Source organism: Helianthus annuus, chromosome 5, assembly GCF_002127325.2.
Source record: "Helianthus annuus cultivar XRQ/B chromosome 5, HanXRQr2.0-SUNRISE, whole genome shotgun sequence".
Lineage (NCBI taxonomy): Eukaryota > Viridiplantae > Streptophyta > Magnoliopsida > Asterales > Asteraceae > Helianthus > Helianthus annuus.
The window spans coordinates 23369676-23390900 of NC_035437.2; the positions used below are offsets into that span (position 1 = coordinate 23369676).

Here is a 21225-nt window from a genome sequence, read left to right on the forward strand (position 1 = left end):
GCAAAATGAAAAATGTTAAGCAGCTCTATATAAGATGTATCGGTAGGCTCACAATCATTTTAAAGTGTGCAGGGTGATATAAACCTAAATCGACTGAAGACCAGGTGGGAACCGCTCCTTGGCATATGGTCTTAGTACCGAAATTTCGTTTGAGAGATTGCCGAGGTTCTGAGATATGTGGTCTTTATGCTGTTTATCATCTGGGTATCATGGTTGTTTCTTTTACCGAAACAAACGAAGACGAAGTCTAGATCTTCCATGATATCATACATACGTGTACATACTGCATACGACCTCAATAAGTGATCAACAATCACATGTCCACAAAAATAAGTGATAATATATCACATTTATCCGGGAGTCAAGTTCGTCTCTTTGCTGTACGAAAGTACTGACCTGTTCACGGACTTGCTCCTGTGCCCTCATGTATCTGAAAATCAAGTTCCTCAGTGATTCTATCACATAGGGCTTGTTTTCAATCAAAATAAGTGAGTTTCTCACATTTTCATATACGTCAAAACAGATGATAAATGGTATACTCACCAGTAAGATGAACTCTCATGCATACCTTGATACGGGAATGTGTCGTGATGTGGATGAACACCGGTCGGTAAGTATAAATCATACCTTAACGTATCCCCTCGCCATGATTACATATGATAAGTTGAGCTTATGTGGATAACAATACCGATAATTGTTATAGGATGCTTATCTAAATGTTAACAAGAGGAACAACAAGAGCGTTTTGGCATGACTGTACACTGATATGATTCTCTTGCCCTCGAAACTCGCAAAAAGAATGTTTGTATATATTTGCTTTTCTTAGTTTCTGCAACTCTGTATATATTTATTTACTGCTTTCAGTCTTTAAGTTTGAAATATTCAAAATACCAAAAAGATTTTAGGTGTGTTTTAATATAAACTTTATAAAAGCCAAAAAGATTTTATTTCTAATTTCTTTTGATTACCCGATGTTGGATCTCGAGTCTTTGTTACCTGAAATCTGAACGAAAACCAAAACGACTGAATCTTCATAAACGGTCAGAATTTGCAAGTTTTGAAAGTTAAAAACCAAAATTGAACAATTTGTTAAACATTCAAACTGTCGGACGGTAGTTGATTGAAAAATGGTCACATGTGTGTCATTTGTTTAAATGTTAACTATATTCCAAACGTTTGTTCTCATTACGCGTTTAGATTTCTTGCATGTGCAGATGCTAAAGGCGAAGAGAACATGTTCGATGAAAAGCTTCGGAATGAAGACACGACGTGAAGGCACTCAAATGATAAAGATGATCGAGTTGCCGCTGATCAATCATCAACACCACAAGGATCTAAAGAATTGAAGATCTAGAGATTCACGAGCATAACTCAAGGGAGAGCTTATGTTAAGGGGGAGTTTGTTTACACACTTCCTAAATGAAATGGGGAGTTTGTTGATAGACCTTCTACTTTCGACGCGTGAAGACTTTGAAGATCCTCCGACATGGAAGACATGGAAGATGAACCTCGCGAGTAGCGTCCAAGGGGGAGTTTGTTGATACATATTGAGTGGACACGACTCGGTTCGGTTCGACTCGGCTCGGTTCGGTTTGGCTCGGTTAGGTTTGGCTCAAGCCCGACGTCACGACATTCCTCCATCGTGCGCCCCAAAGTTCGACACGCGAAGCACGGAGAGTCGCGAACTAATTCCCGCCTACACATCATCATGATGATGTGACATGTTGACTAATTACATATTCACGTAGAAAACTGCTATATGTTAGTGCATGTTTTTGGGCCAACCAATCAACTTCTTGGGCCAATCAGAATACCATATGGGCCGAAACCCACTTGGGCCGAATCCAATATGCTCAGCAACATGTAGGTCGACGAAACCTTATGGAGTTTGGTCGACTTTGGAGTTTCGCCATGGCCCATCCAAGTTTCGTCAAAGATATAGACGAAACTCTATGAGTTTCGTCGACCAGCTGAGGTTTCGTCGAAGACAACCATGTTTCGTCGTTGCTGTGTTGCTGAGCCTATATAAACAAAACTGAGAGAACACATAAACTAGAACACACACACGAGAGAACTAGAGAGAGTTTACAGAGATTATTTTGTAAACATTGTAGTGTAACCGTTTCAAAGCATTAATACATTGTGTGTTAATTGTTGAGTCTCTTGTTTATCATTTATGTGTTCGAACTTGGTCTAACTTACCCGTTTGGATTCCGCACTTTCGGGTTTGTCAGAAAACAGGAATAGAGGTTACTCGATCCTCCGGGTGGACCTACACAACCTTCATTGGCTTAGAATAAGATCTATCCCTTGATGTAACCCTCTGATGCTGTGTATAATACGACACATAGGGACGATGTGTGCAATTCCTTGTAATGTGACCGGGTATGCCGCACTTGTAGCATGTTTGCTTCTTTACGTAAGGAGCATATCCCGATCCATTCGATCCAACTGATGATGAGTTTGATTTATAAGATTTGTTGGATGATTTGTTTGCAGCCTGCTCAACCTTTCTGCCCTGCTTCATATGACTTTGTTTACAGTAGTTAGTACATTCACTAGATTTAGATTTTTCATTTTTAACTGTTGGCTTTGGAGGCACATATTTATTTGTAGGGCCTCTCAAAGATGGCTTAGAAACAACCTTTCTCACATATGGAGGAGCATCAACAGACAAAGTTGATGTTTTTGAACAAACATCGTCAGCTTTTTGGCAAACAATATCATCCCCCTCAGCCCAATCCTCTACTTTCACCTCATCTACACATGAAGTAGAAGCATCAGTAACATTCACTTGCTAACAAACAATGTCAGTTGAATCCGTAGTAGCACTTTCAGTCTCGAGTGACACTGTTTGTTTAGTAGTTTCAGAACCATGAGTATTTAATGGCTGAGCAGAGACTTCTGTTGTTGACTCACCACTAGACTCAGCAGAAGCTTCTGAAGTGGATTCTGATTCTACTTGTATCTGTTCTGATTCAACTTCTTCAGGTGATTCGTTACTAGACTCGGAAGAATCAACTAACTCTGTCTTTTCACAGTTAGCTGTCTCTAAGGAGTCACATGATGAATCTGATGGAGTAGTTGACTCAATTTGTTTACTAGACCCATACCCTTTAATGAATTCAGCCAACCCATTCATCATAGCAAACTCGAAGTTATTTGATTTTATTTTAGACTCTTCTCCTTGATTTTGCAATTCAGGTGAATTTTGAGAAAAAAACTTAACTCAGTATTACCTAATACTAGAAAATGTTTGTCAATATTAGCATTATTCTCAAAATTTAGAGTCTCAATGTGTTTTGAAACGTCAGCAGGTTTGATGAACGTTTTCTTGAAGGCCTGTTTTTCTAAAATAATTTCAGTTTTAACGGGTGGTTGAAGGTGGTGGTGGTTTCAGATCTAGTTTCCGGCAAGATGGTAGCGATCGTAGATGGTGGTGGAGGTGGTGACATGGTAGTTTATGGTTTTGAAATGGTAGATTTGAGTATACGGGGAAGAGAATGAATTGCAGATGCTGGGTTTTTTTGAAGATGGTGAGTTTTGACTAAAATGCCCCTCCTTATGTTTTTTCAACTTTGCCACATGTCCTCCTCTTATTGCTTCTTATCCTTCCTACCCAAAATAAACTTCCTATTTGATCCTTTTCCAAGAAAGAAAATCAATAAAATACAAAGCCAATAGGAGAAGATAGTGTGCATCCCCTTAGGTTATGTACAGATATATAATTTATGATGGAACACCAATAAAAAACACATCTACCTCTCTACCCATCATCCCCTTGTATGACGGTTTTGCCATCGTAGATTTCATGGTTCGTTGTTTTCCCTCTTACCCATCGTCCCATTGTATGCCGGCTTTCTTTCTTTAATTTATTCTTCCTCTCGTCTTACCCTAGGGACGCATTAATACAAACATATGCATACATCGGTCAAGTTGTGGTTCATGAGTAATTTAAAAAAAAAGTAAAGTGTATTTGTTAGGCCAGGGGGTGTGGCCTCGCGTCACCCCGTCTCATCAACAAAACTGGCGCCCTCTGGCGCCCCACCCCACCCCGAGCCCGTTACCGAATTGGCGCTATGGCCCTCTCGCCAGCCCACTAACGGGCAAATTTTTGGATGTTTCGAGGTCTTTGGTCAAAAAGACTGTTGGCGACGGTCATATTATAGAAAAAAGTTTTTAAAATCTTATATATTTATAAACTCAAACCCACACCAATCACAAACTCAAATACACACCAATCACAAAAAACACATAAATTCTATCCAATCATTTTTAAAAATGTCATCTCACTCTTCATCCGATTCATCCAGCTCATCATCTCATCATCTGACGGTGTGCTCGATGATATGCTTATCGCAGTGACACAGGAGGTGATTAATTATTTGCGAGAAGAAGCCCAATCGTCTACAACGCATACCAGACAGGCGCCTCTTGAACGAGATCGATTAGGTGCTCATGAACGTTTAATGCACAATTATTTTTGTGAAAATTTGTTGTACAATGATGCACAATTTAGGTGTCGGTTTCGTATAAGCCGTCGTCTTTTCTTTAGAATTTCTAATGATCTTGCGGCTGAATTCCCTTTTTTCACACAAAGAGAAAGTGCTAGTCGCAAAATTGGTTTTGCTAGAATACAAAAGTGTATTGCCGCAGTTCGGCAACTTGCGTACGACACATCGAGTGATGCGTGGGATGAATATTTAAGGATGCCGGCCTAAGTTATCGTGATTGTCTTGAAAATTTCTGTGAAGGTATTTTTATTATTATTATTATTATTATTATTATTATTATTATTATTATTATTATTATTATTGTTATTATTATTATTTATAGTTTATTAACACTATTGTATTAGGTGTTAACTTTCTTTATGGGAGGTGATATTTGAGGATGCCAACCGCTACCAACGTTCCACTTTTATACGAGGCCCATCAGCGGATACACGAATTTCCTAGGATGTCGGGTAGTCTTGATTTCACGCACAGGGAGTGGTCGACATGTCCAAGCGCTTGGAAAAGGCAACACCATCGTGGTGACCATGATGGTCCTACCCTAATATTACAAGCGGTCGCGTCTCAAGATTTATGAATTTGGCATGCGTACTTTGGCATGGCCGGTGCGAACAATGACATCACAGTTTTACAATCTTCGAATCTTTTTGACGATGTCATAGATGGTGTTGCACCAGATACTTCATTCTATGTAAACGACGTGGAGTATAAGTATGGGTACTATCTTGTCGACGGTATTTATCCGTAGTGGGCAACGTTTGTGAAAAGTTTTTTGTGTCTAGATGACGAGAAAAGATTCTATTTAAAGAAGAAACAAGAGTCGGTAAGAAAAGATATCGAGCAGACTTTCGGTGTATTGAAAAAGAGATGGTTTATCATTGCCCAGTCGTTGAGGATATTTGAAAAGAGTAAAAGGAGAAACATCATGTATACGTGCATCATCTTGCATAACATGATATTGGAGGACTCGGGCAGAGCGTTTTGTGGAGAAAGTTATGATGAAGGTAACCAACCGACGAACCCACTACTCACATACGATAAAAAAAAAGTTACCCGAGCGAGGATACGTGACAGGGACACACACCATAACCTTCGAGCTGATTTGACTGAGCACCTACGATTCTATAGTGAACAAGGAGGAGACGACGGAGACGGCGAGTGATTTTTTTATTGACATTGTAATTTTTTATTTAAATTATGACATTGTATTTTTTATTTAAATTATGGCATTGTACTTTTTTTATTTAAATTATGAGCTTTAAATTAATATATCAAAATTAAATAATGTTTAACTTTAAATAAAAAAGTAATTAGCTAATGATGATGGTGGCTTTATACCATTCCATGCAAGTTAAAGGAAGTTGTTTTAAAGTACCTCATATGACGTGGCGCCTAAGTGGATCTAACGTGATGTGATAAAACCCCTAGGAGCTTTATATGACACCCTCCAGCCTTATAAATATCCGGTCAACGTGGCCATTATGGTAATTTTGCGAAAAAAGGTATGTCAATAATGCAACCAGGCCTGCATTGGATATGTTGTATGACTTTATGGTTTTTTCTAAAATCAGGATTGGTGTGTAGCTAGTGAGGGACAAAACATCAACATCCCGAAACATATTAATAACGATTTCCACTGTTTAATGAGGGGCTACTTAAATGGATAAAGTAGAAAACTGGACCCGTTGCACCCCGTAACACACAGTAATGAATTCAACTGATGTGAAGAAGCCTCATGTGGTTTTCATACCATTTCCAGCACAAAGCCACATCAAGTGTATGCTCAAATTAGCCAAACTACTCCACCACATGGGCATCAATATAACCTTCATCAACACCCACTCCAACCATAAGCTACTCGAAAAGTCTAGTGGGATCCATGACCTTGATGGTTTTCATTTCAAAATGGTTCCAGACAGTCCCTCTTATTCTACAGAAGATGGTGTCAAACATACTGCAGCCATAGGTGCTGAACTATGGATCTACCTTAAAACCACTTTCTTTGATTCCTTTCTTGATCTTGTATCCGGGCTGGAAACTCCAGCCAATTGTATTGTTTGTGACGGGTTTTTGAGTTACCTAAATATGGTCTATGCTGCTGAGAAGCTTAAGATACCACTCATCCTTTTCTGGACCGTGGCTGCTTGTGGATTCATGGGGGTTTACCAAGCCAAAGTTTTAATGGAGAAGGGAATTATTCCACTTACAGGTTAAGTTTTTTCCCTGTAATAAATCTCAATTATAGGCTTGTAAACGATTCGCGTCGAGTCATGCTAGGCTCGGGCTTGGCTTGGTTTATTTATCTTAACGAGCTGAAATGTTAAGCTCAAGGTCTATCAGTAAAAAAACTCGATCCAACGTGTTTATTTATAAAGAAGATAATTTTATATTTTTAAACATATTAATATACGAAAACAAAAAAATAATATTGATTAACATATACATTTGCATAACTTGTTAAGAAACTATGATTTATAGAACTGTTATATTTTGTGTTATATAATTTATATATATCAAAATTAGTTTGGGCTTTATTAGTTTGTAGCCAGTGGCGGAGCTTAATCAAAAGTTTCGAGGGGGCGGAACATGGGACCCAATTTATATATTGTATAAATATTTAGGCAAAATAATTGGAGGGACAATCCTATATAATTTTAAAATTTTCGGACGAAAAATAGAAAATTTACACTTCTAACCGAAACATTGGGGGGCGGGTGCACCCCCCACTTCACACTAAGCTACGCCCCTGTTTGTAGCTATAGTCAGTTGAGTTAGTTATTATACTTGTTTGTTATGGGAGTTAGTTACACATCATGGCCTCTCTTTATCATCTATATAGAGAGAGAGGGGTGCTTTGCATGGTATTGTATTGAGACATTATGACTTACATGTTGATATAGAGATATTTGAATGTTTGATCCTATTCTTCAGGCTTTAATTTATAGTCAACTAGCTAGTTTTTTTTTTCTTTTTTTTAAACAAGCATAATGAGTTAGCTAACGACCCGAGCTTACCTTGACTCTGGCTTAACTTGTTTACAAACCTAGCTGGCTTGGCTTGGCTTGGCTCGGCTCATTTACAAACCGAAAAGGCTCAATCAAACAACCTTTAGAACAACCCTAATCATCATGGATGCTAATTTAATGAATGAATCAACAGATCTAATAATGAACAATATATATTTGCAGATGAAAGTTATTTGACGAATGGGTATCTTGATATGGAAATAGATTGGATTCCTGGAATGGAAGCAATCCGTTTGAAGGACTTATGGAACTTTGTTCGAGCCACAAAACCGACTGACCCTGGGTTAAAATACCTTCGAAAAACCGCTGAGGCGGCTGATAAGGTTTCACATATGATCATACATACGTTTGAAGAACTAGAGGCTAGACTTGTAAAAGAGCTTAGAATTATCTTTCCTAATGTCTACACCATCGGGCCTCTTCAGTTACTTTTGAATAAAGAAACCGAGAACTCAAGTTTCAATGGTTATAGTTTATGGAACGAAGAACCCGAGTGTGTCGAGTGGCTCCAATCGAAAGAGCGTGATTCTGTGCTGTATGTCAACTTTGGAAGTCTAACGGTAATGTCTTTACAAGATCTTCTTGAATTCGGTTGGGGACTAGTTAACAGCAACCATTACTTTTTATGGATTGTAAGGACCGATTTAGTTGATGGGAAGCCTGTGGTTTTGCCTCAAGAACTCGAAGAGGCGATGAGCAAGAAAGGATTTATAGCAAGCTGGTGTTCACAGGAAGAGGTCCTGAACCACCCGTCGGTTGGTGGGTTCTTGACTCATGGTGGGTGGGGTTCGGTCATTGAGAGCTTGAGTGCTGGTGTGCCCATGATATGTTGTCCATTTGCGGGTGACCAACGGACTAATTGTAGACAGATGTGCAAAGAATGGGAGGTTGGTTTGGAGATTGAAAGGAATATTGTGAATAGGGATGTTGTGGAGAAGGTGGTTAGGGTTTTGATGGAGGGTGCAGAGGGTGCAAGAATGAGGAAGAAAGCTTTGGAGTGGAAGAAAATGGCGGAAATGGCCACCGGTCCTAATGGATCATCATACCTAGATGCAAAGAAGCTTGCTAATCAAATACTGTAACTGAATTATCAACAAGCTAGATTTTCTTGTTATATTTTATTTTACTTCATTTTAATCATTTTGTTTTTGGTAGTTAAAGAAAGTAAGTGCATACAATTAAATAGAAAACATGTTTTAGTTAGGCCATTTGTAGTCACAAAGTCTCTGGATGGGCGTTATGCGACACGTGTCGTGCCACGTCACACAGGGGTTTTATGGGGCGTTATATCACTAGAGCGCGTAGTCGTAAAGCCCCTACCCATCATTACCTAATTATTAATTTTCATTTTTATTAATTAATTAAAAAACGTTAACTATTTTTGATTGGTGAAAGATTTGAAACTCCCCTCCATACCGGCACTATCACCATACCGCCCTCACCATTTTCTTCCCCCATAAAGCCCCTCGTCGTGGTGTTCCAGGCGCAATTGGGCGCTATGTTTGGATTTTTGGGGCATATAGCGCCCCACTACAGGTGCTCTTAAAGTGATGTGCATGGTTCGTTTCTCAACAACTTTCAAGAGAGAAACTTGTTTTTTAATATCACAACTAGATTGTAACGCCCCAAAACTCGGGTCTAAATATTTTATTTGGACATTTATTAGGTTGGAATAAGTAAGTAGGATTTATTGGCTAAGTGGGATATTTCATTAGTAACTAAGTTATCTAACTTGGTTAGATAGAGTTGGCTATTAATTAAGAATGGAAAACAATGGGGGTCAAATAAATAAGAAAGAACATGAGGGGCTAAAGGTGGGCAATAGGGATGAAGTTTTATAAGAATGGGGGAATTAAAAACACACACACACAAGGTGTGTGTGTATCTGGTCGATCGAACAAAAGCACAGGGAAGGGTGGAACCCTAGTTTCACCAATTTCATCAAATTGGGTAGAAATCTCAAGGATTATTGGATGCATGAACCTGAAATGTCGACCACTTAAGTGTCTCTAACATCAAGTAAGTCGAATTTGGTGTTTTAATGATGTTCGTATAAGTGGGTTTTGTGTAATCCGTGAATATAGTGTAAGATTTAAACATGGATGTTAGTTATAATGAATGTGTAGATGCTAAAGTATGTTTAATTTTGAGTATGGTGATGATTTGGGGAAAAACCCACTTGTTCAAGTAGCATGATGATTTTGTAGTTAAATAAGTTGAGTAATTTTAATGAATGAATGACTATGTACTAAAACATTGATAGATTATTATGTTGTAGGATGAATGAAATATGTGAATTAGTCGATTGAATGAGTTGTGAAGTTTACTAGTAGGTTATGCATAAAACACATGTACATAGAGCTTAAAATGTTATACGCACGCGCCAAGTGTTTGATGAAATGACTAGGTGAAGTTAGAAGGTGAAATTGTATGCAAGAATTTGGTAATTAAGTATAGAATGCGATACCAATGAAATTGTTAGAAAACTTATATGAGGAAGGTGTGTCAGAATTAACCCATATGAAGGTTGTTGTCCGATCACAAGGTTTGTAAAAGTATGCATTAATGGCTTGTACTACAAACTTGAATGGTGGTGCATACTATGTGTCGAACTAGTTATTATTTGGTAATGTAGAATGGATGGGTAACGAATGAATAGCTTGTAGACTCACTAATAAAGGATGATGTTGAGATTATGTTAAATTACTAGCGTTGAATGTGGTGGACAATTGTAGGGCCATGAGAGCCTTAGCCCGTATTAAATTGATTATACATGTACATGATATAACTAGGTGATCATAGGATTATAAGTATGTTGCATCATTAGTATGACTAATATGACGACATGGATATACGGGGTAGAGTCGAAAATTCATACATAGACCGTTGACTTCTGAAAGTCAACTGCGCATAAGAAACACGGTTAGAGTTGTCGTCACGATAGTAAGATTTTAGAAAAGTCACATAATGCGTGTTATATCAATATGTGTTAAGTATGATGACATGATAAATTATATGAGTTTGAAAAGATGTGAATTTGGGTATATGTCTTATGATTGCTAGAATTCACTAATGAAAGTCAAAGGCGGGAAATACGTATTTGATATGATCGTTAACTTGCATAATCATGTATGCTAATAAGAATGTGATTGCGATGACGTGAAAGTATATGGATCATATCAAGACGGATGGAAGCATGGAAGGTTAACGGAAAAAACGGACGCAAGATAACGGATGCAACTACGGACGCTAAGGTAAGTGAAGTCCGGAACCTCACTTCTTAGTATATAATTAAAGTCTATTTATGAAGATTAGGAGTCTTGTAGGAATGATTGAGAAGGTAAGTAAATGGAAAGGAAAGTCGTAATAAGTTGTTAATAGTTCACAAGGTAACGAAAAGTGCATGGCGAAATCAAACGGGTCGAACATATGTGCATGAATCGTGTAATGGTAATGTAATTTATAAAGGTTAAGGACCCGGGGTAAGGATTTTTAGTCAATTATGTAGGGAAATGTTTTACGGACAATTAGAAACAAGTTTCAAGTGAAACGGATGCAAAATGAGCAAGTTATGCGAGTTTTGGTATTAAAATGGAAAGCTGATCTGGGCGCTACCATAGCTTACGGTAGCCAGCATAATCTAGGGTAGGTGCTGAAGCCATTTTTCCACCGTAAGGCAGTAGGTTGTCACCGTAAGGATTTCATGGCCACCGTAAGCTACGGTAGCCACCGTAGCTTACGGTGGAGGTCAGATACAAAATAAAAGTTTATGCAATTCTTCGTTTTTCTTCGAATTCGGACCCCGTGAACCCATTCCAAGCCTCGTTAAGTTTTTATCGTGTTCCTCAACCCTACCAAATGGCTTGGTAAGTTACGGGTGAGTATGGAACTCATTCTTAAGATCCGAAACATACCCGAAAGATATTTAAAAAGCGTTTATGACGTGTGATTAAGAACGAGATGTGTGAGCGAGTATGCGGGGTAATGAATTAAGTATTGGGGTATGTATGTATAGATTTAACTTCATTCCAATGGCTTAAACTTATAAGTAATCATGACTAGGAGTGAGTATGTATATAAGTTTGTTCGTACATGTCTTATTACATGTAGGTTTGTAATTAGGATACGTTAGTAATTCGTAGGGAATTATGTAAGTGGTATGTAAGAGCTAGTATGTATGTATGAATGTAATTATGTATTTATGTAAGTATGTATGTACGTAAGTATGTTTGCATGTATGTATGTGGGTATGAAATGTGTTTAAACATACGCGTGTAGGTATTATACATGAAGTAGGATTTATTGTGCATGAATGAACGAAATCTTGTGTATGTGTTTGTATAGCTTAAATAAGTTGAGTATTAAGTTACTAATCCAGTGTCTTGAGTATGAAATGAGAATGCAGGTACTCTATTAATGTCTTTATCAAGGTTAAGGAATTGGAATGCACGAATGTACACGGAAAGCATATTCGTTAGGATTAGAATGGGAAGAAGGAACGCGGACTGGTCATTGATTACGTATGTTTAGTTTAGGAATGATGTCACCAAATCTAATCGATGCACATGTATGTGGTGAATGTAGATTGCGCGGACTTAGCATTATCATGAAGAATAAATGGATTGACGATCGAGTCAAGAGCAAGGATTGTACGGAAGAACAGTCACGTAGTTTTAGTTATGTAATGTTTTAACATGTGGAAGTAAATGGAAACATTTCCTTTTAGCAAATATTTAATATTTTGAAATTGGGTCTTCATGTATGTATTGTGTTTGAATTATAAAGAAATTTTAAGGCTAGAGTTTCCGCTGCGTTGATTTTAAGATATTACATGTTAGGGTGTTTTAAGTTGGTATCAGAGCCCTGGTTTGAGGGAAATCAAGTATGAGGAGGTAAATACTTGAACTCAAACCTGTGTGCTCTTATGACAAGGAACCCGTACAATCCGAGACTCGATCAAGATTTAAGGGTAGAAGCAAAGGTAAGTATGTACTTACGTATGTATTTGAATAAAACTAACAGTATGTTATGTGTAAGGTGAGATAATTGCTTGGAGAGGATGATCTGTGAATGCGGTCTAGGACCGGCACCAAGGCATGTAATAGGACAAATTGACCCCAGGTACGTAAAATTTAACATGTGGGTGCATGTACTGGTAAAACCTATCAGGTGAAGGAAAATTTTAAATGAAATATAATAATAGAATGGTAATGAAGTTTTGAAAATGTTACACGTACCGAAACCTAACTCTTCGGATATAAGGTGACGATTACACGAAGACACGAAACTAGTGTGTGGATTGTGTACCTGGACAGTACACAAGAAACATATGACGTTCATGAGACAGTGATAATTGTTACATATATGTCCGTTAGAATTAGGTAGTAGGTGGACGTGAGGGTGAAGGAAATGTAAGACTTTCAGGGATGTGAAAGTACCAAATACACATGAAAACTATGAATGATATGTTAGAATCCGCGAGACGGATTTGAAATTTGAAAGGAATGAAAATATGAATGACCTGTTAGAAACCGCGAGACGGATTCGAAACATAGAAGGGAATGAATGATAGAATGAAAAAGTTTGAAATTCGTAAATAGGTACGAATCAAATAAGTAAGAGTGAATGACAAGAATGAAAGGTTCAAAATTGTAAGTAATTACAGATCGAATGAGTAAATAATCTTTAAGAAGCGGATATTTTCCAAGTTATGTTTCGAACTTATATATATATATATATATATAATTATGCTCATGTATTGTATGGGTCATACGGTAAGCATAATGTATGGGCGTGCATTGCCAAAAATTGGAAAGAAATAACCATCGCAAGGTATGGATAACGAGTCAAAGGTTTGACTCGCGCCAGGTATGTATAAAAGGTTATGCTTTCAATAGGAGCTTATAGCTCGACTAGAGAGGGATGTGTCAGAACTGGGTAATTGATAGACATAGGCAAGAATGTATTTACAATTGGAATTCCAAAAAGTCAACCAAAGTAAGATGATACTTATTTAACAAGTAATAGCAAAATAGCATTAAGTATTTGATTCATTAAGTAAGTAAAATCGATGAAAGCTATTGTAGTAGTGACGGGTGGTTCGTAGGACAACCCTTAAGTGCCTTAAAAAGATTAAAATCCCATGCTTTACACGTTTAATTGTTTAAACTTGGTAACTACTAGTTGTTTGGATGTGCAGGTGTTGGAGCATCAATGAAAAAAATAAAATTTTGGAATTGAAGAATTAAGAGGATAGCATGGTAGAGGACGAAATTACGAGAACGTAGGGGAAAACGGTGAAGAAAACAGAGTTGAAACAAAAAAGTTATGCTGAAAACAAGTTTTCATGTTGAAGCCTGCCGTAGGCTACGGCAAGGGCCGCAGCTTACGGCGCCGACTGGCACTTTTTGTCACCGTATGACAGTTTAAAGCCACCGTAAGCCATTCCAAGCCACCGTAAGCTACGGTGGCCACCGTAGCTTACGACGCTGACCTGTGTAAATGTGTAACTTCCACCTTTTAATGCGGATTTATGGTGTCTTTTCACTCCCAATCATTCTCATTCGGTTACACACAGTTCTAGGGGCGATTTCTAGTGTTTTTGGTGCTTGAAGACAATTTCCAATCATTCGGTTTGTGTTTTTAGTTGTTATGAACATTGAAACTTGTGTGAGGATGATGATTCAAGCCATGAGTGGCTAAAATCTTGATGACTATCTTTGGTTGAAGGTTTGTATTAGACTTTATGCTTGATTTCCTAATTTCTAGAATAACAAACTTTGTCTTTATGATTGTTTGTTATGGTGTGTGATTGATTGTTTGTAAATTGTTGATTCTTATGTTAATCTAATTTGAAACCATACGTTCTTGGTGCCGTTTGTGACAACCCGGATATTTAAGGTTAGCGCGACTTTAAATTCCACAATCTTTGGCGTGTGTCTTTACGGTTAGTTGCTTTCATATTACGACCATACGAGACTTATTTGATTTCACGTATATACCACTAAATGTTTGTGCGTGTATGATGGTTAGATATTCATGAAACCGTTAAACGCTTGTACGTGCCGTTTAGTAAGTTTAGGAAACTACCTAAGTTGGACCGTGAAATTTAATTGACACACTTGGGCTGCGGTTTTGCTTGGCACACATCCCTCATGGCCAACGGGCTCTTTGCACCTCGGCCCACACTTATGTCCAGTCCGCAACACACGAGCCCAACCCTTCATGGGTGCGTATACTAGTAGACATAGGAGTATACATAGTTTTGTTTGGAAACACAATTGCAAACCCTAGCACTTTCACTCCCTCTCTTCTCTTGAAAGTCGACGGCGAAACCCCTCTTGAAGTTCTCATTGTATTTTTGTCGAATCCGGTTAGTATTTCTCCATTATTTGGTCGTTATTGAATGACAGAAAATGTTTGCGGGTGATCGTGTCATTCATGGCTTATTGTTTGTTGACATTAGTGTATGGGGTTCAACGTATGATCTAGAGCATTAACATTAATTCGAAATACGGGACCTTGCTAGATAGGATGGGTCGCAAGACAACAATTTTCTATTGGTTTGGTGGAATTGTTAATTGCAAGTACATAGGATCTGCATGCATTAATGATCAATGGTGATGGTGTGATGAGATCATACATGGGAATTTGTTATGTGATGTCAGAACCCATGTGAGTAAATTGACTTTAATCAACTAAAACATATGAAAGTGACAATTAAAGGCTCTTTTATGTGACCTCTAGGTGGGCGGCACATAGGCTAGGTTGGAGGGGTCCCCACATGTTTTCCATACATATGTGCAGCCACCAACTTGAAAGTTAATTGTATGAATGTGTTTCTTTATGTATGTTGTTGTTTCATACTCATGATTGTGTGCTTATTCATGATAAGTGTTACATAATTACATATAATGTGTATGACAATTGATAGGGACCATGTAGACTGTATGAACTAGAATCAATAATGAGTATGTAACTTGTGATATAATGTTTTGTATAGATAACGAGTGGTGATGAAATACTGAGTTATCTAACGAATAATAATGAGGCCTTTAAGATGTTGATTAGCAATGTCGAGTGAATTAAGGCTGTGTAGTTGGAGCAGGTAGTGGGCCGATCCATATGGACATGGAGTTAGGATGTTGATCTTGGTTGATGATTGCATTAGGAAATCATGTTGTGATGATCATGACTGTTGGATGTTTTGGTGCCATGTTAAACTAAGTATGAGATGGTATAGAAGTGTTTGATTTTATAATTGATGGACTAATGATATGAAGTTGAGTAACGGATCATATATGTGGACTGCCCAACTTAATGGGCCGTACACCGTATAGAACGATGTGTTGGGATATGAAACTGTTACCTGAAACTCGAACGTGTGTTAGAGATGGTTATATGACATAAATTCCTACAACATGATATGTGACGATTGTTTTCTATTACCTGCAAATTGTCAAACGTTATGGACTGTTAAGTATATTCATTGGAAACATAGAATTGCAATATAAACTTGTGTGAAGAACGAATAACCGTTATGTGCATATATGATGGCAATGAATTGATAAGTGGCATGATTAACTGGTATGACTGGTGTGATGATCTGTGTAATTCTTGTGCACTACTGGTGTAGTATGTGTATTGAATACGTGTTTGTGTGAATATGAAACTGACTAAATTTGGCAACCATGATAGGGTTTGGGTTGACCAACATGGGAACAGGTAACATAACATACCGAGCAAACCAAAGGTGAGTTCACTGCACTTTTTTTAGCATGCGTCCCGGTGGTTTGGGACATCTGGTAAACGTTTCTGAAGGGAATACTGGGTAAACTGTTTAATTGGGATGTTGGTTATTGAACACAGTATAAATCATGTAAGACCCCTTACATCTACCGTGTTGCTGAAGAAGCAACGAGGTATTTAGTTGATAGCGCTATTAGGTTTGGCACCCTCACACCGGGCCGAAAGGACGGGCGTGAACTAATTACCTGGACTTCATGACCAATGCCTAGTTAGAGGCATTGGGGTTGGGCATTCTCATCGTGTACATATAAGACCCCTTACATCTATTCAAGGTTGTTTGGTACCTTGACCTCATGACCAATGCCTAAATGGAGGCATTGGGGTTGGGCATTCACATCTAGTCGCCACATACGGTAATCGAGTAATAACAACATCAAAACTAAATGTTGAACTGTTGAAACACACATCTGGTAACTAAACGCGTTAACAAAACTTTGAACTCACCAGCGTCGTCTGACACACTTGTCTGCATGCTTGCAGGTCGTTAGATTTCTTGACATGGACTTGCTATCTGGGAGTGTTGGAGTGGTCATGGATCGAGGCTCTTGGATATACATATATTGATGCATTGGTTTTGAACACTTATTATAAAACAGTCGTTTAACAATTTACTATGTGCTTCCGCTACACAACTCTTTTGGTTAAATCTTATGATTGGTATTTACAATTGGTAATTAATGATATGTTTTGCTTAAATACAATGTGTGGTTCAATGTGATTGGTGGCTTGAATTCTGGTACGTCACACATCCCGCGGTGTTCCCGCATGTGGTATTTTCGGGGTGTGACATCGTTGGCAATCGAGATATCATGGGTAGAATTAGGATTGGGTAAGGGTTAATTGGTCATCGGGTAACAACCTCACGTTCTAGGAATCTAAGTACTTAGTTCCCTTTTATCACAACAAGTAATTACACATGAACTATGTCTATGTAGTTCTTTCTAGTGGAATGATAGCATAAACGTCGAAGCAAACCAGAAACTAAAGATGGTCATTTGTCTCTAAATTGTCTACAAACCAAATTTTCATTTTGCAATTAGAATAGTAATTTTAGTTTTTAAAACTCAATCAACCTGTCACACCCCCAAAATCCACACGCGGAGTATCACCGCATGGAGACGTGACATGACCAGGATCAAGCCACCAATCATATTGAACATGTAAGTATTAAGTAATAGTAAATGTAATTCAACCAACCCAATATGAAAGGTGTTCCAAACATAAGTATAATATCAATGTTTAGCGGAAGCATATAAATAAACCCAACATAAGTATGAGTATGAAATGTCATAATGTTTAATCAAAGTGATTCACGATCCTTGTCCACAACGACCGCGCCTCCCAGTGCAAGCTCCAAGTGTACCTAACGACCTGCAAGGCATGTAACAGAGAGTCAACAACTAGTTGAGCGAGTTCACAGTGGATTGTTTAGTAATAGTGTCCATTTCGTAAAACGTTTGTTTGTTTAGTAATCCATGTATCGTATATAATTACATCGCGGCCCTCCAGGCATGTTTGCGAAGATTAGTGGGGGTTTCCCATATATTGTAGACTAGTTTTATTTGTATCGCAGCCCTCCAGGCATGTGTGCGAAGTTTAGTATCAGTATCGCGGCCATTTCAGGTGTCACACCCCAACCAATGGCGGAAACATCGGGATGAGACGAAGTGTGAAGATTGCTCGAGACATAATAACGTTAATAATTGTGACAAGTATTTAAATAATCGTTTCATTTCATTTCTAAAGAATCAAGTACAAGGTTTTGAAACAAAATACAACAACATAAATAATAAAATGATACAATACAAATACAATTCTTTCTAAGTGTGTATCTAAGCATCCTACTAGATTCCATGCATCGTCAACATCCACCTGTAACATGTTAAAATAAAGTTCAATGCAAAAGCAAAGGCGAGTATACAAGTTTGATACGTACATAGCAAAAGATAAGTTTGAACAATTCCTCATAGCAAGCATGTGATTCAAGATGAACATTTAAATATGGTATGTGTCTAACATATCAAACCAAGGAAACGCAATATGCTCATGACATAACCGAAGATAAAGAGGCGGGTCGTTAATCCTATAGCGCTACATATGTCACGGTTTGGCTCGTACGAAGTTAATGATAAATTCAACACATAAGATAAATCCAAGTTTAAAGCATCAAGCCATCACGTATACAAGCATGTTATAGGAATGTTCATGTGTTTAAGCAAAATGTTCATGTGTAAGTTTGTTGATAGTTAAACATGTTACACCCCAAAAGTGGTAAAAGTAAAAAGGGGAATACGAGTATACTCACAAGGTTTGCATATGTTTTCCGATTATCCAATTGTTGACGAGTAGAGATTTAGAGTCCGAATGTATAAGGGTTAAAGTTCAAGTATGTTTAGAGTCGAGATTCGGTGTTTAAAACAACATAAAAATAAGATATGAGAATAACATGGAAAATAATCATTTAGTACATATGATGCTTGTTCTTGACACTAGAAAACTCGAAGGAGTTTAGATGTTTTCATGGAACAAGGTTCCATTAGAATCGTGACAAGTTATCATAGTCTAGGATGATGTAATCTAGTACCCCGACATATGAACACTAGTTCATCATCAAGGATTCGATTATTCGAATAATATGTTTAGGGTATATAATATATGTCCAATAGTTCAAGCATGAGGTAGAAGATTAAAATCTTCATTTTGGTACCTCTAAATGTCATAGAAATCATGTAGGAGGTAGGAAGATCAAGTCTTCCATTTAGGCACCTCTATGTGTTCACCACTACACTTGATATAAAAACAACCAAGGAGGGTCATGAACATACAATAAAGAATAAGAAATATACACACTAACTAAGAGAAATCATCAAATCATGTGAGGATTGTATGTTTGGACAACCCAAGTTGTTCCATAATCACTCATGTATCAAAGACAAAGTTTGACATGACTTGTGGGTTAAAAACCCTAAACAAAACACCAAGTTTATGAGGTTTAATCCTCTGATTTTTAAGTGTCTCAACCTTGTTTTTAAGCCTAACCAACCACTAAAGTGTTGTAAGCATTAGGACATAGGTTTGAGATGAGATAGACTCAAGTTTTGTAAGAAATAACAGGGATTTCATGAAAACAAAAACAATCAGTGGACTTTGGAGCCTTTTTTCTGGAGTTCCAGAGACTTATTTACTGTGAAAAACCCATGGAAACGTAGATAAGGTCAATACAAAGTAGTAGGAAAAAGAATCGAGTGAATCGGATAAGAATTGAGTGAGTTATGCTCATTTTCGTGAAGGGGTGTCAATCTGCTCGAACCCTTGCTTTCAGCTACGGTTTGGAGGATGTTTTGAGAGTTTTTAGTGTTGCAAAAGTGGTAGGGAGGCTGGTTATAAGTGATATTTATAGGGGGAAGGATTAGGGTTTCAATGGGTTGGGCTTTGTAAGTGTTTAGAAGGGGTTACACCTTGAAACTAGCCCACAAAACCCAACTATATGGGGTTGAATTTTGCTGAATTGGGGCTGCCATATTTCTTTATTTTTTTATTTTTTTAAAACATTATAATGAGTAATTTTGTTAATTAAGTTGTGTAATAATATGCAACAATGTTTCCTCTAACTTGTAACAAGGTGAAATATGAAATAAAGCATGATTTAACTAGGTAAAAAGTGTAATGTACAAGTATGTAAAATGTTTGTAAGTGACAAGTATATGTCACATATTAGATGATTAACCGTTGTATAAATAAGCATATTATTAGGGTTTTTAGGTATCAACAATTTAAGGACAAGCATGGACAAGCATCGTGAATAAGTATCGTATAAGTATGAATTACAAATAAGGATTCGATGTACAATGAATTCGAACGTATGAACATGTATGAATATGTAGATGGTGAATTTAAAGAAATACGAATTTTATTTATGATCCAAGTCTCGGATTTTACAACAAAAGACGACTACAATAATACAAGATTTCCAAAAATAGCATTACAAGGCGAGCTTTCTAATTATGGAAAGTATGAAAAAGCAGGGCGTTACATCAGGCATGTGTGCGAAGATTAGTATCAGTATCGCGGCCATTCCAGGCATGTGTACAAAGAGTAGTGGGGGGCTTCCCATGTATCACTAGTCTAGCAGTATCTATAAGTGACCTTTCCCAAATGAGGTCAGTAGTACGTAATTCCCATAACCATGTAAGTACAATCAGTCAATCAATCCCATTCCCTACCCCGGGAATCCCATGCCTTAGTAAGAGTGTGAACTCACCTTGGTTTGCTCGGTATGCTAAGGTATGTGCTCACAGTTAATCAATCAAGTCCTAGAGTACACATATGTACAAAATCAGTTTATATTTTCTAAGCCCACGTATGCATGTTCAATCAAAGTGGTATCAAATCAGCAACCATGATTAACACAAAGCACGTGTACGAGTTCATACAAGTTATGCCTAACATTTAACAGCAGTCAGCTAATTCAGTTTACACTTAACAGAGTTAAATTAAGTTACTGTGCAAAATTCCCAATCAACGAAACACCCCTATTTCGTCGTATAACCCTTCGACGAAACACCCTGGGTTTCGTCGTGATGTCCTTGGCGAAACACACTTGATTCGTCAAGTTTGTTTCACTGAAATTGGCTATGACGAAACACATTTCGTTTCGTCACGTTTGTTTCTTCACACTTGTTTCGCCACTAGGTATCAGTTACGTCGTTCTAACAATCAATCACAGAAACCCTAGCAGCCGTCAACATCATACACAGATCAAACAGTCATCATCATACAGAAATCATTCAACCAAATCATTGAGTAACATACTAGTAAACCATACCCTTTGCATAACAGTTACTGAACAGGCATGAAATCCACACCAATCATAAGGC

General features: G+C 37.7%; 2 protein-coding genes across 3 annotated transcripts; both read left to right on the forward strand.

Annotated features, from left to right (window-relative positions):
- The first annotated feature begins 5112 nt into the window (after positions 1–5112).
- Positions 5113–5676, forward strand: LOC110942805. Its single transcript, XM_022184569.1, has 2 exons — positions 5113–5248; positions 5297–5676. Exons 1-2 carry the CDS (start codon positions 5113–5115, stop codon positions 5674–5676), a joined length of 516 nt encoding a protein of 171 aa, XP_022040261.1.
- A 508-nt stretch (positions 5677–6184) lies between these two features.
- On the forward strand, positions 6185–8680 carry LOC110940168 (UDP-glycosyltransferase 85C1). Of its 2 annotated transcripts, none has more exons than XM_022181732.2 (2): positions 6185–6723; positions 7745–8680. In XM_022181732.2, the coding sequence occupies exons 1-2, from the start codon at positions 6222–6224 to the stop codon at positions 8620–8622; spliced, it is 1380 nt and encodes a 459-aa protein (XP_022037424.1). In that variant the 5' UTR covers positions 6185–6221; the 3' UTR covers positions 8623–8680. The 2 variants fall into 2 exon arrangements, with proteins under 2 accessions (XP_022037424.1, XP_022037423.1); XM_022181731.2 differs by having other exon boundaries at positions 6186–6723; positions 7703–8680.
- The last annotated feature ends 12545 nt before the right edge of the window (positions 8681–21225 follow it).